Raw genomic sequence first — 18,180 nt, 5'->3', positions numbered from 1 at the left:
TTCATTATTCTCTGAAACTTATTTACCTAGAAAAAACTTATAAATAAAAATTTACTAAGATAACTAGGGACAAAATAAACACATGATAGTCAATGGTTTTCATATAAAAAGTATACAACTACTTCTGTAATGCTTATACTCATGAGAACAAAATATGAAAATAGCAGAAATGTTTAAGAGAATAAAGGTATACTGAGAAGGCACTAACCTTAGGTTGATTTTCAAACATATAAGTAAACCAAAAAAAATTAAAACAATGTTATATTGGTGCATGAATTCATAGAGAAGACAGTGAAACAGAATAGTGTATTTATCTATATGTGTCTTTCTGTGCATCTTTCTATCAATCCTGAGTGCTTAAGGTGAGATTCACTTGCACCTGAATCAGGAGAAAATATTTGGAGCTTCAAGAATAAATGCAGATGGCACTTAGAGATGCTGTACCCAATGTCATAAGGGATTCTGTGGGGGAGCATTCAGATGAAATAGGTAAGTTTTTATTTTGTATTTTCAATTTTTTTTTTTTGGAAATGAGAAAGAAAAGTCTCAATGAAAGCTAAGAGTCAGACATATATATAGAAATATTGCTGCCTACTCCCAGGCATGCGAGTGACCAACTCCTTACTTCAGGGAGTGGAGGAGAGAGATATCAAGAGTACAACAATTTTCTTAAGACACCTACCCCACCTTTCATCAAATATCCCCAACCCTAGATTAAGTGCAGGAGTCCTGAAAAACATTTCCACAGGGAAGGTCAGGGTCCCAGGCTCATGGGTGCTTTCTTACTGCCTTTAGCAGAACAAAAATGAGTAAAGCAAAGCTTCTTGCTTCAGAAATATTCAGTCTAATACAGTGTGTACCCTACACCTAATCATCGCTTCATTCCAGAAGTTTTAATTGCAGAAAATTCACTGGGAAAGGGATGATATTTGCCTGTTTTTTAAGGATAAGGTTGGTATTGGCTGAAACTTATATTTATTCTCCCCAAAGAGTCCCTCCCAGGTTTGTAATCCTGATGTAAGAGGGTGCTGCACCAAGTTGCTTCTTTCCAACCTCTCCTACTTTGTGTAGAGGAGGAGAGCGGGGAAGGCAGAAAAGAGAAAAAAAAAAGCAAAGAAGTAAAAAGAGGCAGAAGGAGAGTCCCTTTTCCTTGACACGAATGGCATGAATGGGCTTTTGCGGAGAAACTCTGCCTGACCCTGGAGTCTGAGTCAGGCGGAGTCTGAGTCAGGTGGAGTCCCAGTTAGAAGTCCTCTGAGGAAGCTGCACTAGAGTCACTGCCCTCAGACATCAACTTCCATTTCTTCTCCACTACTGCAGTCTAAAGAGGTACTGCTTTCTTCCCCTTCGCCATCTTTCTTCCTGTTCTCTTCTGGTTCCATGGAGATGTGACAGTTTACCCAAATAGTCTGTGATGCATCTGCTCCTGCAGCCTGGAGCCCCTGCCCCTCCCCAAACCCTTCTTGCAGACCCTTTGCTGATGAGGACTGCGGACCTCCTGTCATCGCCATATTCTTACCCTTAGCATAGGTCGATTCTTTGTATGCAGCATAATCTTCAGGTGACAAAGTCTTGAGCCAGAGATCCAATTTCACTTTGTATTGCTTCTGCAGCTCCTCAGCCTGGCTCTTATAATGATCCTTCTGGCTCTGCGGGATGCGCTGCCAGCGTCTGCCAATCTCTACCATGCGCTCCCTCAGGGACAAATGTTGCAGCTCCTTACTTGACCAGGAATCTTGGTGAAACTTGTGGTATCCATTCATGGGGGGTTTCTGAGGCTCTCCATGAAATTTTACCATCTTGAAAAATGGATCTGTTTTTGGAAGAGACCTCACTTCTTCAATATTTTTCTGAACCTTCTTTTGCACTTTGGTTTGAACCCTCTTGGAGATATCAGATTTCTTGCCCTTCTGGTCTAAGTCAGGGTGTTCTTCCCTGAATTGAGCAAGTTTTTCCTCAAATTCTTGCTTTTCCTTCTGGAAATCCTGAATATATTTCTGTTTCATCTGCTCTGGGAGCTCCTTGTATTTCTCTGACAGGATTTTGGTCAGTTCCTGGCTTCTCATCCCAGGGTACATTTGGGAGTACTGGGGCCAATTCTCCTTGAAGAAGCGGATATAAGCAGTAAGGGGCCTCTTTGGAAAGTCTGGATGGTTCCTGCCTTTTTGGCTTTCGTTTGTATTTTTAACACATTTCTTAGCTTCCAGGACTAATTCTTTCAAAGTGCTGAATTTTCTCAAGCTGCAAGAAATCTCTAACCATTTGAGTCTGCACATTTCACCAGAAAAGTTTTTAAAAGCTACTTTTCCCCAGTCCATGTGTGACTGAGTTGAGCTGAACGTGACGTTGTCATCAGATGGGAGATTATTCTCCATGCATTCCAGTAACCTCAAGACGTCTGCATTGGACCAATGGCTTTGGCTTCTAGGCAAAGCCATTTTGATGTCTCTGGCTTACTTATAAGATCCCGGTTATGTAGACATCAGAGTAAGAACACAGAGTTCCTTACTTTTAAGAGTTAGTGGATGATTTCTTTCTGGAAGTCCTGCAGTATGTGTGATTCTGTATTTCTGAGGAGAAAGAAAGGAAAGTTACTCTGCTTCATTGGGATTGATGAAAAAAATTACACCCTATTTGCCATACATCCCTTGTATAATTAATTTACTCTTAACGATATAAATAAAATATAGCCCATTTCTGAATTAAAATCCATATTTGCCTTTCATATGCTACATGTGCAATATTCAATATCTCCACACTCCACCCCAGCCTTCTTTCTGCCAGATCTCACATGAACTGATCTTAAATTGAGTTGCATAAGGCAAACACCAGACCACTCATCACTTAAGAAGCTTAATAGAACAGAAATGCCCTGAAGACAGAGTCAAAAGTTAAAGTGGAAGGAGAAATGCCTAAACGGGAAAGACTGTTCATTCTACAGTGCCCTGAGTATGGCCGTTTTCTAAGCACAGCCCAAATGGCCATAGCTAAAGTTGCAGATGAGAAGTTAAAGATGCAATAGGACAAGCCCAAGAGCTCCTCCAGACATGCATCCAACTGTTACCTTTTTATGAGGGAATGTGAACCTGTGATAAAAGACTGAATTAAAGATTCTCCAGGACCCATGCATGGGAATGAATGCTTTCTAGTGAACCATACTGCTTCTCCTTTTAAATATCAAGGATTTAATGGCAATTATAAAACATTTCAATTTTATTTGGTTAAGTGTTCATCATCTTTAAGCCTCAGTGAAAGTTTGGCTTCCTCTGGAAAGTGCCTCCAAAATACCTGGCATTTTCCACTATAGAACTTGAAAACATGGCAGATCCGATAACTACTGCTTTTTTTTTTTTTTTTTTTTCCCCTAAAGTAATTCCTCTGGGGCATGATTTCCCAACTAATTCTCCAAATTCTCGTAACTCTTTCACTAGTCTTTTTAGGATAATCTTCTATTCTAAGACAAAGCCTAACTTCAGTAAAATTGTGTACAAATACATACAACATTAAATTAAACCAGATCTTAAATAGAGGGTGCATAAGGAGTGTAACATGGGGCCTTCAGGGGAAAATATGCATTAGAAGGGAAAGAGAACAGAGTTAAGATGCCAGTGAGAATGATGATTTCCAATTTCATCCATGTCCCTACAAACGACATGAAAAGCTGAAAAACCAAACACCGCATGTTCTCACTCATAGATGGGAATTGAACAATGAGAACACATGGACACAGGAAGGGGATCTTCACACTCTGGGGACAGTTGTGGGGTGGGGGGAGTGGGGAGGGATAGCATTAGGAGATATACCTAATGCTAAACGACGAGTTAATGGGTGCAGCACACCAGCATGGCACATGTATACATATGTAACTAACCTGCACATTGTGCACATGTACCCTAAAACTTAAAGTATAATAATAATAATAATAATAAAAAGATGCCAGTGGAGGTCGAAATTCTGAGAATGAGTTTCTGAATATGTGAGAATATTTTTGAGAACTATTTTTAATTCTCAGTAGAGTATAGAAGGATGTAGCCTTTGAATGATGTTAAAAATTCACTAGAAGTATGAAGAATGTTATAATATCACATGCCTCGAAACACAAATTCCTTAATATATAGATTAAAATGTTTTAAAATATTGAATAATAATTCAAGTCCATATTTGAGGTAGAAGATAAAATAAAGAATAGCTCATATATCAAATTTATTATGTGAAAAAGACTTTTGGAAAATTGTTCATAATAAATGAAAATATAAATAAAAAATTAAAATTTATAAAAAAGCATTAAAATAAACTGTGAAAAACTTAGAAGAGGGTAAACTTGAAAGTTATTGAATTTTTAACCTCAAAAATCTGAAAAAAAGTCATTTCATTAGTGTCCTAAAAAAAAAAAAACTTAATAGTATAACAGGAGAGAAGAAAAAAGTAACATTCAGAAAGGAAAATAAAAAAATTAAAAAACATTTGATTTCATACTTTGTGTTTAAGATCAAAACATACTCTGAAATGGTTCAGGGATAAAAAGATGTCAAACTTCCAAATATATTGTAAGTGATGATTATAAAAAATAAATACATAAATATAAGATGTATTCTAACTCAGAAAAAGGAGAAGTCACATAGACTTGATGTTAGAAAAGAGATGTGGAATACTCAGAATCTGAATTTAGGAAAAGAAGTACTGTCTTCCCAATTGTAAATGTTAGGATGATGTGTATAAAGCAGTGAAAATAAAAATACAGTTGTGTTTTTGTTGTTATGTGGCTCTTTCATGAGCCAAACATTTTTTCAAATTGCCAGTTAAAGAGTGTGGCCCCCAAAACATATGTCTAAGTCCTGACCCCTGAAACCTATGAATATGACCTTTTGAAAATAGGATCTTTGCAGATGTAATTACCTTGGTAATCTCCTAATGAGATTAGTCTGGGTTTAGGGTGGGACCTAAGTCCGATGACTCTTATCATTATAGAAGAAATAAAAGGAAGATCTGAGACACGTCAACAGTCATGTGGAGACAGAGCTCACTGGAGCTATGCTGCCACAAGCCAATGAAAGCTAAATGTTCCCATCAGCCATCAGAAACTAGTAGACAGGGAGGGGCTGGATTTCTACTCAGAATCCCCAATGGGAACCAACTCTGTCAACATGTTGATTTTAAGTTTTAGGTTTTCAGTATGTGAGAGAGCAAATTATTGTTTCATCTGTGATAGTTTATTACAGCAGCCCCAGCAAACTAATATGCAAATGTTTTACACTTATTATTAATATCTTATTTTTCTCCTTGAATCTCTATGAGGTCATTTTATGCTTGCTGTTGTATTACTTCCATGATAAAACTGCGACCAGGTGTGGAGGCTCATGCCTGTAATCCCAGCACTTTAGGAGCCTAAGATGGGAGGATCACTTGAACTCAGGAGTTCAAGATAAGCCTGGGCAACAAGTGAGAAACCCCCATCTCTTACAAAAAGAAAGAAAGAAGCTGGGAAAAACTAAGAATGTATACAGGGCCAGGCACGGTGGCTCACACCTGTAATTTCAACACTTTGGGAGGCTGAAGCAGGAAGATTGCTTGAGCTCAGGAGTTTGAGACCAGCCTGGGCAACTTAGAGAGACCCCATCTCTAGAAAAACAAAAATTTAGCCAGACCCACACTCGTAGTGCCTGTAGTCCCAGCCACTCTGGAGGCTGAGGTGAGAGGATGGCTTGAGCACAGGAGGGCAAGACTTCAGTGAGCCTTGATTGTATCAGTGCTCTTCAGACTAGGCAACAGAGTGAGACCCTGTCTCAAAAAAATTAACCTTGTCAATTGTATGTGATTGCTCCCTTTTCTGTGTTAGAATACATCTTTTATTTGTTTACTTTTTACTTTTTATCATCATCACTTGTAAAATACTTAGAAGTTTAAGACATCCTTTTATCCTTGAACCATTTGAGGGTAAGTTTTGATCTTAAACATAATGTATGGACTCCTGTGACTTTGTGAAGCTGTATGAATTCTTAGTTTTTAATTTTTATTAATTTTTATTTTTTTAATTTTTGTGACATAAAAAGTAAAAAATAAAAATAAATAAAGAAATACAAACGTATAAGCTTCACAAAGTCACATGTTTTCTATTTTATAGAGTAAAAATCTCAAAAAATAACCAGAGGCTTTGAAAAGAACATTCAAACAACAAAATAGATTTTGTAAATTAAAAATACCATTACATAAATAAAAACTTCAGTGGAATATTAGGAAAATTAAAAAGTGCCTTTGAGCACTTTGAAAACTTTGCAGAGGACCAAGGCTGCATACAACCTGAAGTTACAGTCAAGATAGAACTTTTCATATTCTACAATAAACGTTTCCAATTAAATTCTAGATGTCATGCTATAGATAAAACTGTAAAATATCCAGGACCTTCCGCCCAGAAGTTCACAATTTTTATACACAAAGAAAAAAATTAAAGGAAATACTCACCTGAATATTCTATAACTGGTCTGAACAGTGCTTGCAGGAAATTCATGCATTTGGCTCAGGAGTTGGGTGTCCTCTGGGCTTTCTGGATAACAGATGTTATTCTCTGAGATTGCCACAGTCTAGCAAATTCCAAATGCCTCTATAAGTAATAATCCTTGCTTTTTGGAGGCCAAAGTATTATAGGATCCTTAAAGCCCCTCCCTTATTAGGTTTCTGCAGTACAGAGTACAAATGAAAGGGTTTACCTTTCCACCATTGTTTACATCAACTCAATTCCTAATCTCTGTAAATAACCCTCTACAAACACCCTCTAGTTGTGGTTAGTGCTGGTTTATCTTGTCATTTATTTATTTATTTATTTATTTTGAGACGGAGTCACCCTCTGTCATCCAGGCTGGAGTGCAATGCCAAGATCTCGGCTCACCGCAACCTCTGCCTCCCAGGTTCAAGGGATTCTCCTGTCTCAGCCTCCCGAGTTGTTCAGATTACAGGCATGTGCCACCAGGCCCGGCTGATTTTGTATTTTTAGTAGAGACAGGGTTTCACCATGTTGGCCAGGCTGGTCTCGGACTCCTGACCTCCGGTGATCCGCCCACCTCAGCCTCCCAAAGTGCTGGAATCACAGGTGTGAGCCACCATGCCTGGCTTTTGTCATTGATTATTAAACAACACCCACGTGGCAAATTCATGTTTGATATTCTGGGGCCCCAAGTCTACTTTTATTTCTGCTCCCACATCTGATAGTATTTTTATATGAGATTTGAATACACCATTTCATTCTTTGATAATTTCTGCCCTTTCTTCACTGAAATCTAGGATCTGCTACCATCTCACCTGGCTCATCGACATGTAAATCCCTTCAGTACTGATCAATTTCTACCAGTCTTTAGATTTGAAGATCAAAATGCTAATGATGATGATGGATGGTTTTGGAAAAGGACAAGTAGAGCCTCAATGTCTGGCACCTATGGCTGATTTAATTTTAAACTCAGGGAAATGAAGTAGGTACTGTGCATAAAAAATATTCAGGTGATTTTATTTAAAGCATTTTTACTAAATTCAAGCTAATCAAAAAAACCTTTATTTAAATGACAACTTATTTGAATAATTTTTAAATTTTTATTTTTAATCAATATATAGAAATTGCACATATGTATGACATACAATATAATATTTTGATACATGTATAAATTGTGCATTGATCAAATTAGGGTTTGACAACCTCAGGCTTCATCATTTATAAAATAGACTTCTGCCATTTAAAACTTTATATCTAAAGTTACCAACTAGTAATTAACTGAACATATCAAATAACAAGATATTATTTAAAAGAGCCTAAATTAATAAAATGTTTAAATACATTTTGAGCTTTAAAATACAAGAAATAAATACGACTTATTTTAGAAACAATTTTTAAAAATATAGACAAAGGTGGATATAGACAAAAACATGTACAGGAAAATATCAAAAGGACTAAATCCCTTGGAGATTTTAATGGTAAAAGCTTGCTGATATTATTTTTAAAATTATCATCTTTTAAAAAAACATTTTATGGCCATTTGTTAATGAGAATAAGCTTCTATTGAAATCTTTGCTTCTATAAGAATATACTCTCAGATATGCATCTCTTATAGAGCTAACATAAATAATTATTTAGATGTCTGTAGTTACAATAAGCTTTATATGATGGGGTTTAGAAATATCTATAAAGCAAGCCCTGGGGATAATTCTAACACATGCTACAGTTTGGGGATGTAAGCTCAAACTGTCATCCATCTAGTGACTTAAAGTTTGTCTTCTACTCTAAAATATATCAACACACACACATATATGTGCACATGTAAATATATACAAATAAAATATTGTAGTGAAATAAAATACCTTTTTTTGTTTGTTAGTTGGTGTTGAGAAAAGCTCTAGCTCTGTTGCCCAGAATGGAATGCAGTGGAACAATCATGGTTCACTGCAGCATCAAACTCCTGGGCTCAAGTGATCCTCCCGCCTCAGCCTCCTAAGTAGCTGGAACCAAAGATGTGTGCCACCATGCCTGGCTAATTTTTTTAAAAAATATTTTTATAGAAATGGAGTATCTCAGTGTTGTCCAGGCTCATCTTGCACTCCTGAATTCAAGCCTTCCTCCTACCTCAGCCTCCCAAAGTGCTGGGATTAAAGGCATAAGGCACTATGTCTGGCCTTGAAAGGAATTTTTATTCAGCCTTTTCCAGATGTTTTTGCTTTTTTCTGGTGCTAGTCCTAAGAAAATTAAGAAGTCCTAAGATAACTGTTCCCAACATGTAAAACATGCATTCATTGGTTATTATGGCAATATTCCCTGCATGAGTAATTTTGGTGGTGAGCTTCTGTCTCATCATTTCTAGAAAAAATGTTATTTCTGTCATAACCCCTAATGCTTAGTAAAAAGACTCTTTCTTTGTATGTTGGTCTTCTTCTTGCAAATTAGACACCCAGTATTAGCTCGTATTTCATTGTTAAGGACCAGCCCTGTGCTGGAGAGCTCTGGTTTCAGGGCCGCTACTTACCATGGTAGCTCATGGCTGTGCTCTTTCTTTCTTCCTTGTTCCACTTCACAACATCTCACACAGGACAAAAAGCAGAGCAGATATGTTCAGATCCTCTGATGTTAATTGAGGCCACTGTGCTTTTTGAGAAATACAAAATTTGGCCCCAAAACATCCATCCAGATTGTATACAGAGTCTATAGTGACCTCTCAAATATGACCTCCTGCTTTAACAGAATCAGTTCAGGTTCTGGATATTTTTTACCAAACTCAAGTTAGCTGCAACTGCTCGAGTTTTCATCAATTCAGATACAAAACTATTTACCTTCTTTGATTTCAACAATAAGAATCACAAAACTAGATCTTACATACAAAGTACACCTCACTAAATTGGGGGATTGGTAAATAAATTAAATTAAAAGTGGTTATTATCTATTGCTATTTATATATTTCCTTGTAACCATTTCCAATCTTGGTGCCCATCCCTCATCAGATGGTGCTTGGCGTGCCTCTGTGCACATGTCCTCTCTTCTATTTCCACAAAGGCAAAATGCTGTTTTCTATATTTAGGAATACTATCAACTTCTTGTTACTGTTGCCATTACTTCAGAGTCACCTACTCATATGTACAGTTTCTAAACTAAAATATGGCAAGAAACTTGTCAATGAAGACAATTCCATGTGAAATTTTAGGCATGTTTCTTTTTCTGCAGAGTAATTGACTGATTCTCAAATTTTACGGGGCTAGTTTAGTCACAGCTCTTCCCTCTGAGATCTTCATTTTCTGAGAAACTAACTCTGAATCTGTGTCCTGATGAGGATCTGCCATCACACATACCACAAAGTGCCACCCATGTCAAGCATGAAAGTCTGCACTCAAACTGACACCCACAATTGATATCACAGCAGAGAAACAACGACATAGAGCACAACTGAGAGGAAGAGCTGTCTCAGCTATGCAGCCAAATGCTTAGGACCAAATAAGGAATCCACGCCTCACACACTCTGGGTTGGAGAAGATGTGACTGCATTAGACAAGTCGGTTTTTCATTTGTTTATTTGTTTTTGAGATGGACTCTTGCCCTGTTCCCCAGGCTGGAGTGCCCTGGCACGATCTCGGCTCACTGCAACCTCTGCCACCTGGGTTCAAGCAATTCTCCTGCCTTAGCCTCCCAATTAGCTGAGATTACAGGTGCCCACCAACAAGCCCGGCTAATTTTTTATTTTTATTTCTAGTAGAGACAGGGTTTCACCAGTTGGCCAGGCTGGTCTTGAACTGATGACCTCAGGTGATCCCCCACTCTCAGCCTTTCAATGTGTTGGGATCACAGGCGTGAGCCACAGCGCCTGGCCTAGATAAGTACTTTTGAGGGATAAGATGGTGATATCTGAAATATTTGGCTGGAGATGTTCTTTATATTGTTTTTACTTCCATCTCTCTGTCTGTTACTTGTATCCTATACTAACAATCAAGGCTCCTTTTGACAGAAATTATTTTAATCTCTTAGCTGTTGCCTCTTTCTGCCTATGGAACATCTTGCACACCACTGCCTGACCAGATTTTATAACTCAGCATTCAAGCAAAGCTCCTGTCATAATCTAAACTCTTCCTTATGGTATCCTTGCTTTTCAGTACTAATCTGAGATACTCCTGCTGCTTTTCTTCAGAACAAACAGCTCTTTCAATAAAGCTAATGTCAGGAAACTTGCCATGCAAATAAACACAACAAATCAATTGAAACATAATCTATTTTATTTTTTCCAATAACAAACCTCTTAAGTGAATTTATGTCCTTAATGAAAGAGTTGTTTACTTTTCCAAGTTCTGCAGTTTCCTTTCTAAATTGTTCCCATTTTCCTTATACTTTCTACAATATTCTCAAGATGCTTCATTGTTTCTTTTCGGGCCAGCCTCTCTCTCTTCTCCACTGCCCTTTGAAAAGCTGAGCAGTTGGACCTGGGAAAGATGCCCTACCAGCTTCAGGAACAATGCTGATAGAGGATGCCAATCTGGGATGATGGCACATTTTCCGTGACAGCTAGTACCACAACCTGGTTACTGGCTGCTAGCATTCTCTGCCCATCAGTGGTCTCTAGATAGTGCACTGTGTACGTCACCAGCAATAGAGTAGCTCCTCTAGTCCGTTATCTTTTCTGCAGTCCCTGTGCACCAAGAGTATCATTACTAGTTAGTTCTAAAGCTCCTCACTGAGTAATGGCAGTATGCTGCCCACTGATAGTTTGGTAAGCTGGAGCTTGTACCATCACTGCAAAAATAGCAGATGACACTGCTTTCTCATCTTCATACTTTTCTCTAATTCCTGGCTTTCCAGGTGCATGTAAGGATACACTACTCAATATTATCCTGTTGGAAATGCTCTTGGACAGTATCTGTCTTACCTGTTAAGAATCAGATATCCATGAACTGTATTCTGAGAATCTTTACCCTTTACACTTATGAAGATGCGAGTTGCAGAAAAACACTTCTTAAATCTTTGGTAGAATTCTTCTGGACCACTCTCGATATAGGAAGCTTCCCTGAATGACTCCAGCTCTGTGGAAACCATGTGGATCCTCCATGCACGATGCTACAAAAAAAATCACAGAAATTTGTCTTGATCGTCCTTTTTGATTCTTACAGGCTTCTTCCTTCCTATTAAAGTGATTGTTTTATTAATAGGATTAGGGTAACGTAGTGTTCTCTGTGCATGTTTCCCAAATATGTTTGGAAATAAACTACAGGTGAGGGAAGAGACTCACAAGGGAATTCCAAGTGGCTGGGATTAAAGGATGCGTGAGTGAATAAATGATCTGGTTCCAAGATTGGATTAAAAGAAAAAAATTGCCACTGATCTCTTTTCCACATTGTGATCATATTGCCCTCTTCTCTCAGTTGTCTCTAGATTTTCTGCCTATCTCCCAGATTATTCTGCCTATCTCCCAGAAAATTCAGAAAGAAAGATATTTTCTTTCTGAAATTCAAAAGTAATAAAATAATGAATTTAAGCTCCCCATATAAAATAAGGTCATGTGTGTTCCTAAAAGTTAGAAAGGTTAGAAGTATAAAATTCCAATATGTATTAGGTGACTGTCCTCAGACATTTTAAGAAAACCTCAGATGAATATCAAGGATAGAAAATTAAATCCTAAAATACTATAGAAATGTGAGATAAATGTAAAAACATTCTGTTAATTCAAATTATAAAAAATGCCATTTATTTGGACTATGCCCCAACAGACCAAATCAAAATGCAGCTATTCATGCTAAAGTTCTGCATCCCTGAATTTTTAACTACATTGTTTACCTGACTTAGTAAAAAATCAGGACGGATGCATAATAGCCAAACGCCAAAACAGGCCAGTTTTAGCCAGCATGATAAAGAAGTCCTCTATTCTTTCATCTATGGAAGAAGAGTAACCTGATGTTAACCATTTCATTTGTTGTATTATTTTGTTTCTTTGCTCCTGTTCAAGAAACCTTACAAAAACTGGCTCTTGTCCCATACCCAGCATAGAAACTCTCTATTTTTGGATGAGATATTTCCTGATTTTTGAATCACAGATAGAAGCCAATTTGATCATTTAGCTAAATTTGCAAAAATATTGTCTTCTCATATCTTCAAATATACAATGAGAAAACCCAAAGAGATATGAGAAAATCTGGCCAAAATCACACACACACACACACACATACACACACACAATCAGGAGTTGAACTGAGAACAGAAATAACATTTTCTGATTTGAAGGCAGTCGAATTTTTATTGTCTAATAACAGTAACTTTATTTTATATAATCTTGAATTTTTGGTTACTAACAATGAGTCAAAGGAAAGCTCACAGGAGGACTCCCGGGTAGACATTCCTCTCTGAGTCTGCAGCATCATCAACTATAGTTAGTTGAAATGATAAATTAAATTATGCTGGCTAAATGGAGAACACAAGACAAGAACTCTATGTATGCTACTGTTATGCATTTGCTTGATTTTGCCACAAATAATTTTCCTTTCTTTTCTTTTCTTTTGAGACAGAGTCTTACTCTGGCACCCAGGGTGAAGTGCAGTGGCATAATCTCAGCTCACTGCAGCCTGCACCTTCTGGGTTCAAGGAAGTCTCCAGCCTCCATGTCTCAAGTAGCTGGGATTACAGATGCCCACCACCATGTCTGGCTAATTTTCATAATTTTGGTAGAGACAGGGTTTCACCATGTTGGCCAGGCTTGTCTCGAACTCCTGACCTCAAGTTATCTGCCCGCCTCAGCCTCCCAACATGTAATTTTCTTTTTTTAACTACATGGTTAACACATCTTAGTTCCTTCCTGGGCTCATATTCCTTGATGTGACCTTTATGCTATGGCTTTCCCAGAATTTCATCATAGACTATGATCTCTTCCCATTTTGTATACTCTTCCTTAAAATTTCATATCACTTCTCTGGTTTGAACTACACACATGCTATGTTTCCACATCAGTTTTTAATTTTATTTCTATGAAGAATTTTACTTCTGCCCCCCAAAATGTGACAAGGTAAATGGATCAATAACCTCTTCAGGAGGTGAGAAGGAATCTTAGGTTTCTGATATAACTGGCAAGGTTCCCAGTGTCTTACCTTAATTTTATTTCTCAATTTAGGAACGTCCCAGGTGATAATAATTATAATAGAAGTTATCAAAACAGAAGAATGTAATAAATTTTTGGTTTAATGGCTGAGAAAATTTACCAACCTATATCTTAAATGTCCTTGGTGGCTAATACCACCTGTATGTACAAGTAAATCTAAGCTAAATAAGATTAGCTACAAAATTTTCTTTGAATCAATGACAAACAAAATTGGTAACAAGGTAATATTGAGAGTGTAATGGCTGTTGCTTATGGAAATTTTAGTGTCGATAGAGAATGCTCAGGAACTTTAGGTGGAAACAGAAAGGAAAATTGAGTTGAAAGCCCAGAAGGTAAAATTCCACAATGTGAGATCACTTGGAGAGACACAAATTTCAGAAGGTGATAGAGTTTTCCTGTTACTTAGTAAAGTGCTACAAAAAATGTGTGGGAGGAGAAGAGAGAAAGTTAACTAAGCAGTCTAGGTAGTACAGACAGAAAGAATAAGGAAGCATTGCTGATAAGTATTTTCATAATTTGGATAATCACCTTGATTTAGCCATCAATTTAAGAGATTAAAAGACACATAAGATCCTTCTTGCCATATGATCCTTAGTTAGCCAGTTGCTGAATGGGGAAACACTGGACACCTCGACAGTGGTGAAAAGCAGAGTGTACTTATTCCTGAATACTCATTCCCGGTTCGAACTAAAAGTAACTCTTTAGTAAAGGATCACCTGATTTTCATTGAACACAAGCTCTGGGTATTTCTTCTGCTCTGTCTGTCATTGAATTTTTTTTTCTTCTAAATCAAAGAAAAAAAAAAAGAAAAAGAAAAGGCCAGACACAGTGGCACATGCCTCTAATCCCAAGCTTTGGGCGACTGAGGTAGGAGGGTTATTAGAGTTCATGACTTCGAGACCACCCTGGGCAACATAGCAAGACCTTGTCTCTGGCAAAAAATAAAAATAAAAATAAAAATAGAAAATAAATAAAATAAAATAAAGGAAATAAAATAAATATTTAATGTGTACTCAGCATTTCCAGATACATCTGGCAGCTCAGTGTGCTGCATGCCTAAGCTTGAAGGAAGAGGATGGGAACAGAAGTATTGTAGAAAGCACCATGTCATCTCCTTACATTCAGGTCCTCTTGCTCAGGATGGTTTTTTCAGTTTTCTTGCTGAACAGCAGATGGCAACAAATTTCACTTTCTTGCAAATAGAGATGAAATCTAGTTGTTGAAAGTAATAGTCATTTTTTTATTACCTCCTCTATTTAGATAAGTAGATGAAAAAAATAGCCCCCATTTACTTAAAATTGGGATCTTTATTAGAGTAAACTAGTCTGTGCCCTAACTGATTCCATGAGAGGTTTTCACTGATACTGAGTATCTGAGAGAAATGTACCCTCAGTTTTCAGACTGAATAAATTACAGATGATACAAATTCTTTACATATTAGTCACAATTGAGCTCTTGTTTATAATCCAAGATATTTTCTTTCCTTTTTTTGTTTTAACATAGGTTTCTCAATTTATTATAAAAATTTGCACTCTCTATCATCTGTATTCCTCTTTATAATGCGTGTTTTGTATATTTCTACAGTAAATGAGATGGAAATCATTTTATTCTGAGTGAGTAGCTTAATATATATGTCAATTTAATTCCTGACAGTCTCCATCATTGTAAGTCTTTTTTTATATTTTCTTATCACTAAGAATCTTCCCATTTTACTGGTACATGTTGGCCATCCTCTGAAAATTTCAAAATCAACCTTATGGAAGAAAAATAAGATACAATTGTTTCAAATATATAAATAATGAAAGTTCATTAGCATGTGAATCTTGACACTAATCTTCTTACGTTTTTTGACATTATCCTTTAATATTTTCTATCATATTATGCTACCCATGCTTTGGGGAAAATTTCCTAATTCTATTACAGAAAAATATTTGTTTATATTAATTCTTTTATTCTTATGTAAGGAGAATATTAAGAACTTCATATATCCAGAGCACAACAATCCATGTCTGGAACAAAGCAGGCATTTTTGTAAACATATATTCACGTACAACTTTTTTTTTTTTTTTTTTTTTTTTTTTTTGAGACGAGGTCTCATTCTGTCACCCAGGCTGGAGTGCTGTGGTGCAATCATAGCTTATTTTAGCCTTAAACTCCTGGACTGAAGGGGTCCTCCCACCTCAGCCTTGTGAGTAGCTGAGATTACAGGTGTGAGCCACCATGCATGGCTTATATATACATATATATTTCGTAGCGATGGGGTGTTGCTATATTGCCTAGGCTGGTCTCAAACCTCAAGCAGTCTTCCTGCCACTACCTTCCAAAGTGCTGGGATCACAGGCATGAGCTGCCATGCCAAGCCATAAAAAACTTTAAATTGTGTTTGTGTGTAAACAGTTGAAATGCGGTGATGAAGGGTGACTAAGGAGTTTATGCAGAAATTTCTAGAGAAAGGGTAATTTGGGTTGTCAAGTCATTGCCATGGAATGGGTGAAAACTCCTGGGTGTTGGCATGGCAATGGTAACCTGCTATGGCACACTGGTGGGCGTGTATTTTGGAAAGCTGCTTCTGCCTGGTCCCTGTTTTAGCTAATCCTCAATTTGGTTTGGTGTCTAAGCCCTACCTCGAAAGTCAAGTTTAGCCCCCTACCTTGAGGAGACTTGTTCAAGGCCCCACAGCAACACTCATTCCCAGGTATGGAAGACAGTGATGTTGACCAAGCTTTAAGTTTTGTTTTTTTTCTGTTAACAAGCATTTGTTAATTTCCACAGTATACTGAAGAAGTATGTTTGGTAGTGGAAACACACTAGTAAATGTGTAATTAACTGTGGCAGAACAATTATTAAAACAAAAACCAAGGGGATATTGTATGATGGTGAAATGAGAATAGAAAGTAGGGAGTATATGTCTACATTTTGTTCTTCTATCCTCCCATCTCTTCTCTTATGGCCTGGGGGATGACCTTAAATTAAATTAAAATGAAACAAACTGCCAGGCATGGTGGCCAGCTCCTATATTCCTGACTACTCCATAGGCTGAGGGACGAGCATCCCTTGAGCCCAGGAGTATGAGTTCAGCTTGGGGAAAATAGTGAGACCCTATCTCCATTTTAAAAATTCGGTCTATCTTTCTATCCAAATATATATACATTTTTATGTATATTTATATACATCTATATTTATTTATTTATTTATATTTATATATTTATACATTTTTTATATATATTTATACATATATTTTTGTATATCTATATATTTATATATGTTTATATATACTTATATATTTATATTTATATATATTTATATATTTATATATGTTTATACTTATAAATTTATATGTATATATTTATATACTTATATATATTTATATTTATATATTTATATATTTATATAAAGTATATATATTTATATATTTATATATTCATATAAAGTATATATTTATGTATTTATATATAGTATATACATTTATATATTTATATATAGTATATATATTTATATATAGTATATATTTATATATTTATATATAGTATATATTTATATATATTTATATATAGTATATATTTATATATATTAATATATAGTATATATTTCTATATTTATCTATATGTATATATTTATATATATTTATATATGTATATATTTGCATATATTTATATATGTACATATTTATATATACTTATATATTTATATATGTATATCTTCATATATTTATATATTTATATGTATATATTTGTATATATTTATATATGTACATATTTATATATGTATATATTTATATGTATTTATATATGTATATATTTATATGTATTTATATATGTATATATTTGTATATATTTATGTATATTTATATATGTATATATTTATGTATATTTATATATATTTATATATGTATATATTTATATATATTTATATATGTATATATTTATATATATTTTTATATATGTATATATTTGTATATATTTATATATGTATATATTTGTATATATTTATGTATATTTATATATGTATATATTTGTATATATTTATATATGTATATATTTGTATATATTTATGTATATTTATATATGTATATATTTGTGTATATTTATATATGTATATATTTATATATGTCTATATTTGTATATATTTATATATGTGTATATTTATATGTATATATTTATATTTATATATTTATATATCTATATATTCATATGTATTTATATATGTATATTTATATATTTATATGTATTTATATATTTATATATGTATATTTTTAAATATTTATATATTTATATGTATATATGTATATATGTATATATTTATATGAATATGTATATCTTTATATATGTATATATGTATATATTTATATATTTATATGTATATGTATATATTTATATATTTATATATGTGTATATTTATATATTTATATATATTGTTATATATATTTATATATATTTATATATATTTTTATATATATTTATATATTTATATATTTTTATATATTTATACATTTATATATATTTTTATATATGTTTATATATTATGTATATATTTATGTATTTATATATTTCTATATATTTTTGTATGTATTTATACATTTATATAC

At 34.9% G+C, this 18,180-nt stretch overlaps 1 protein-coding gene across 1 annotated transcript; it reads right to left on the bottom strand.

Annotated features, from left to right (window-relative positions):
• Window positions 1-1,283: 1,283 nt before the first annotated feature.
• On the bottom strand, window positions 1,284-3,295 carry LOC129030771 (putative upstream-binding factor 1-like protein 6). The gene is made up of 2 exons (XM_054476418.1): window positions 3,289-3,295; window positions 1,284-2,452 (listed from the first exon to the last, which is right to left on the bottom strand). The coding sequence occupies exons 1-2, from the start codon at window positions 3,293-3,295 to the stop codon at window positions 1,284-1,286; spliced, it is 1,176 nt and encodes a 391-aa protein (XP_054332393.1).
• Window positions 3,296-18,180: the final 14,885 nt, after the last annotated feature.

The sequence above is a fragment of the Pongo pygmaeus genome, chromosome 12 (assembly GCF_028885625.2).
Source record: "Pongo pygmaeus isolate AG05252 chromosome 12, NHGRI_mPonPyg2-v2.0_pri, whole genome shotgun sequence".
NCBI classification, from domain to species: domain Eukaryota; kingdom Metazoa; phylum Chordata; class Mammalia; order Primates; family Hominidae; genus Pongo; species Pongo pygmaeus.
This window is presented reverse-complemented; position numbering and strand designations above follow the sequence as displayed.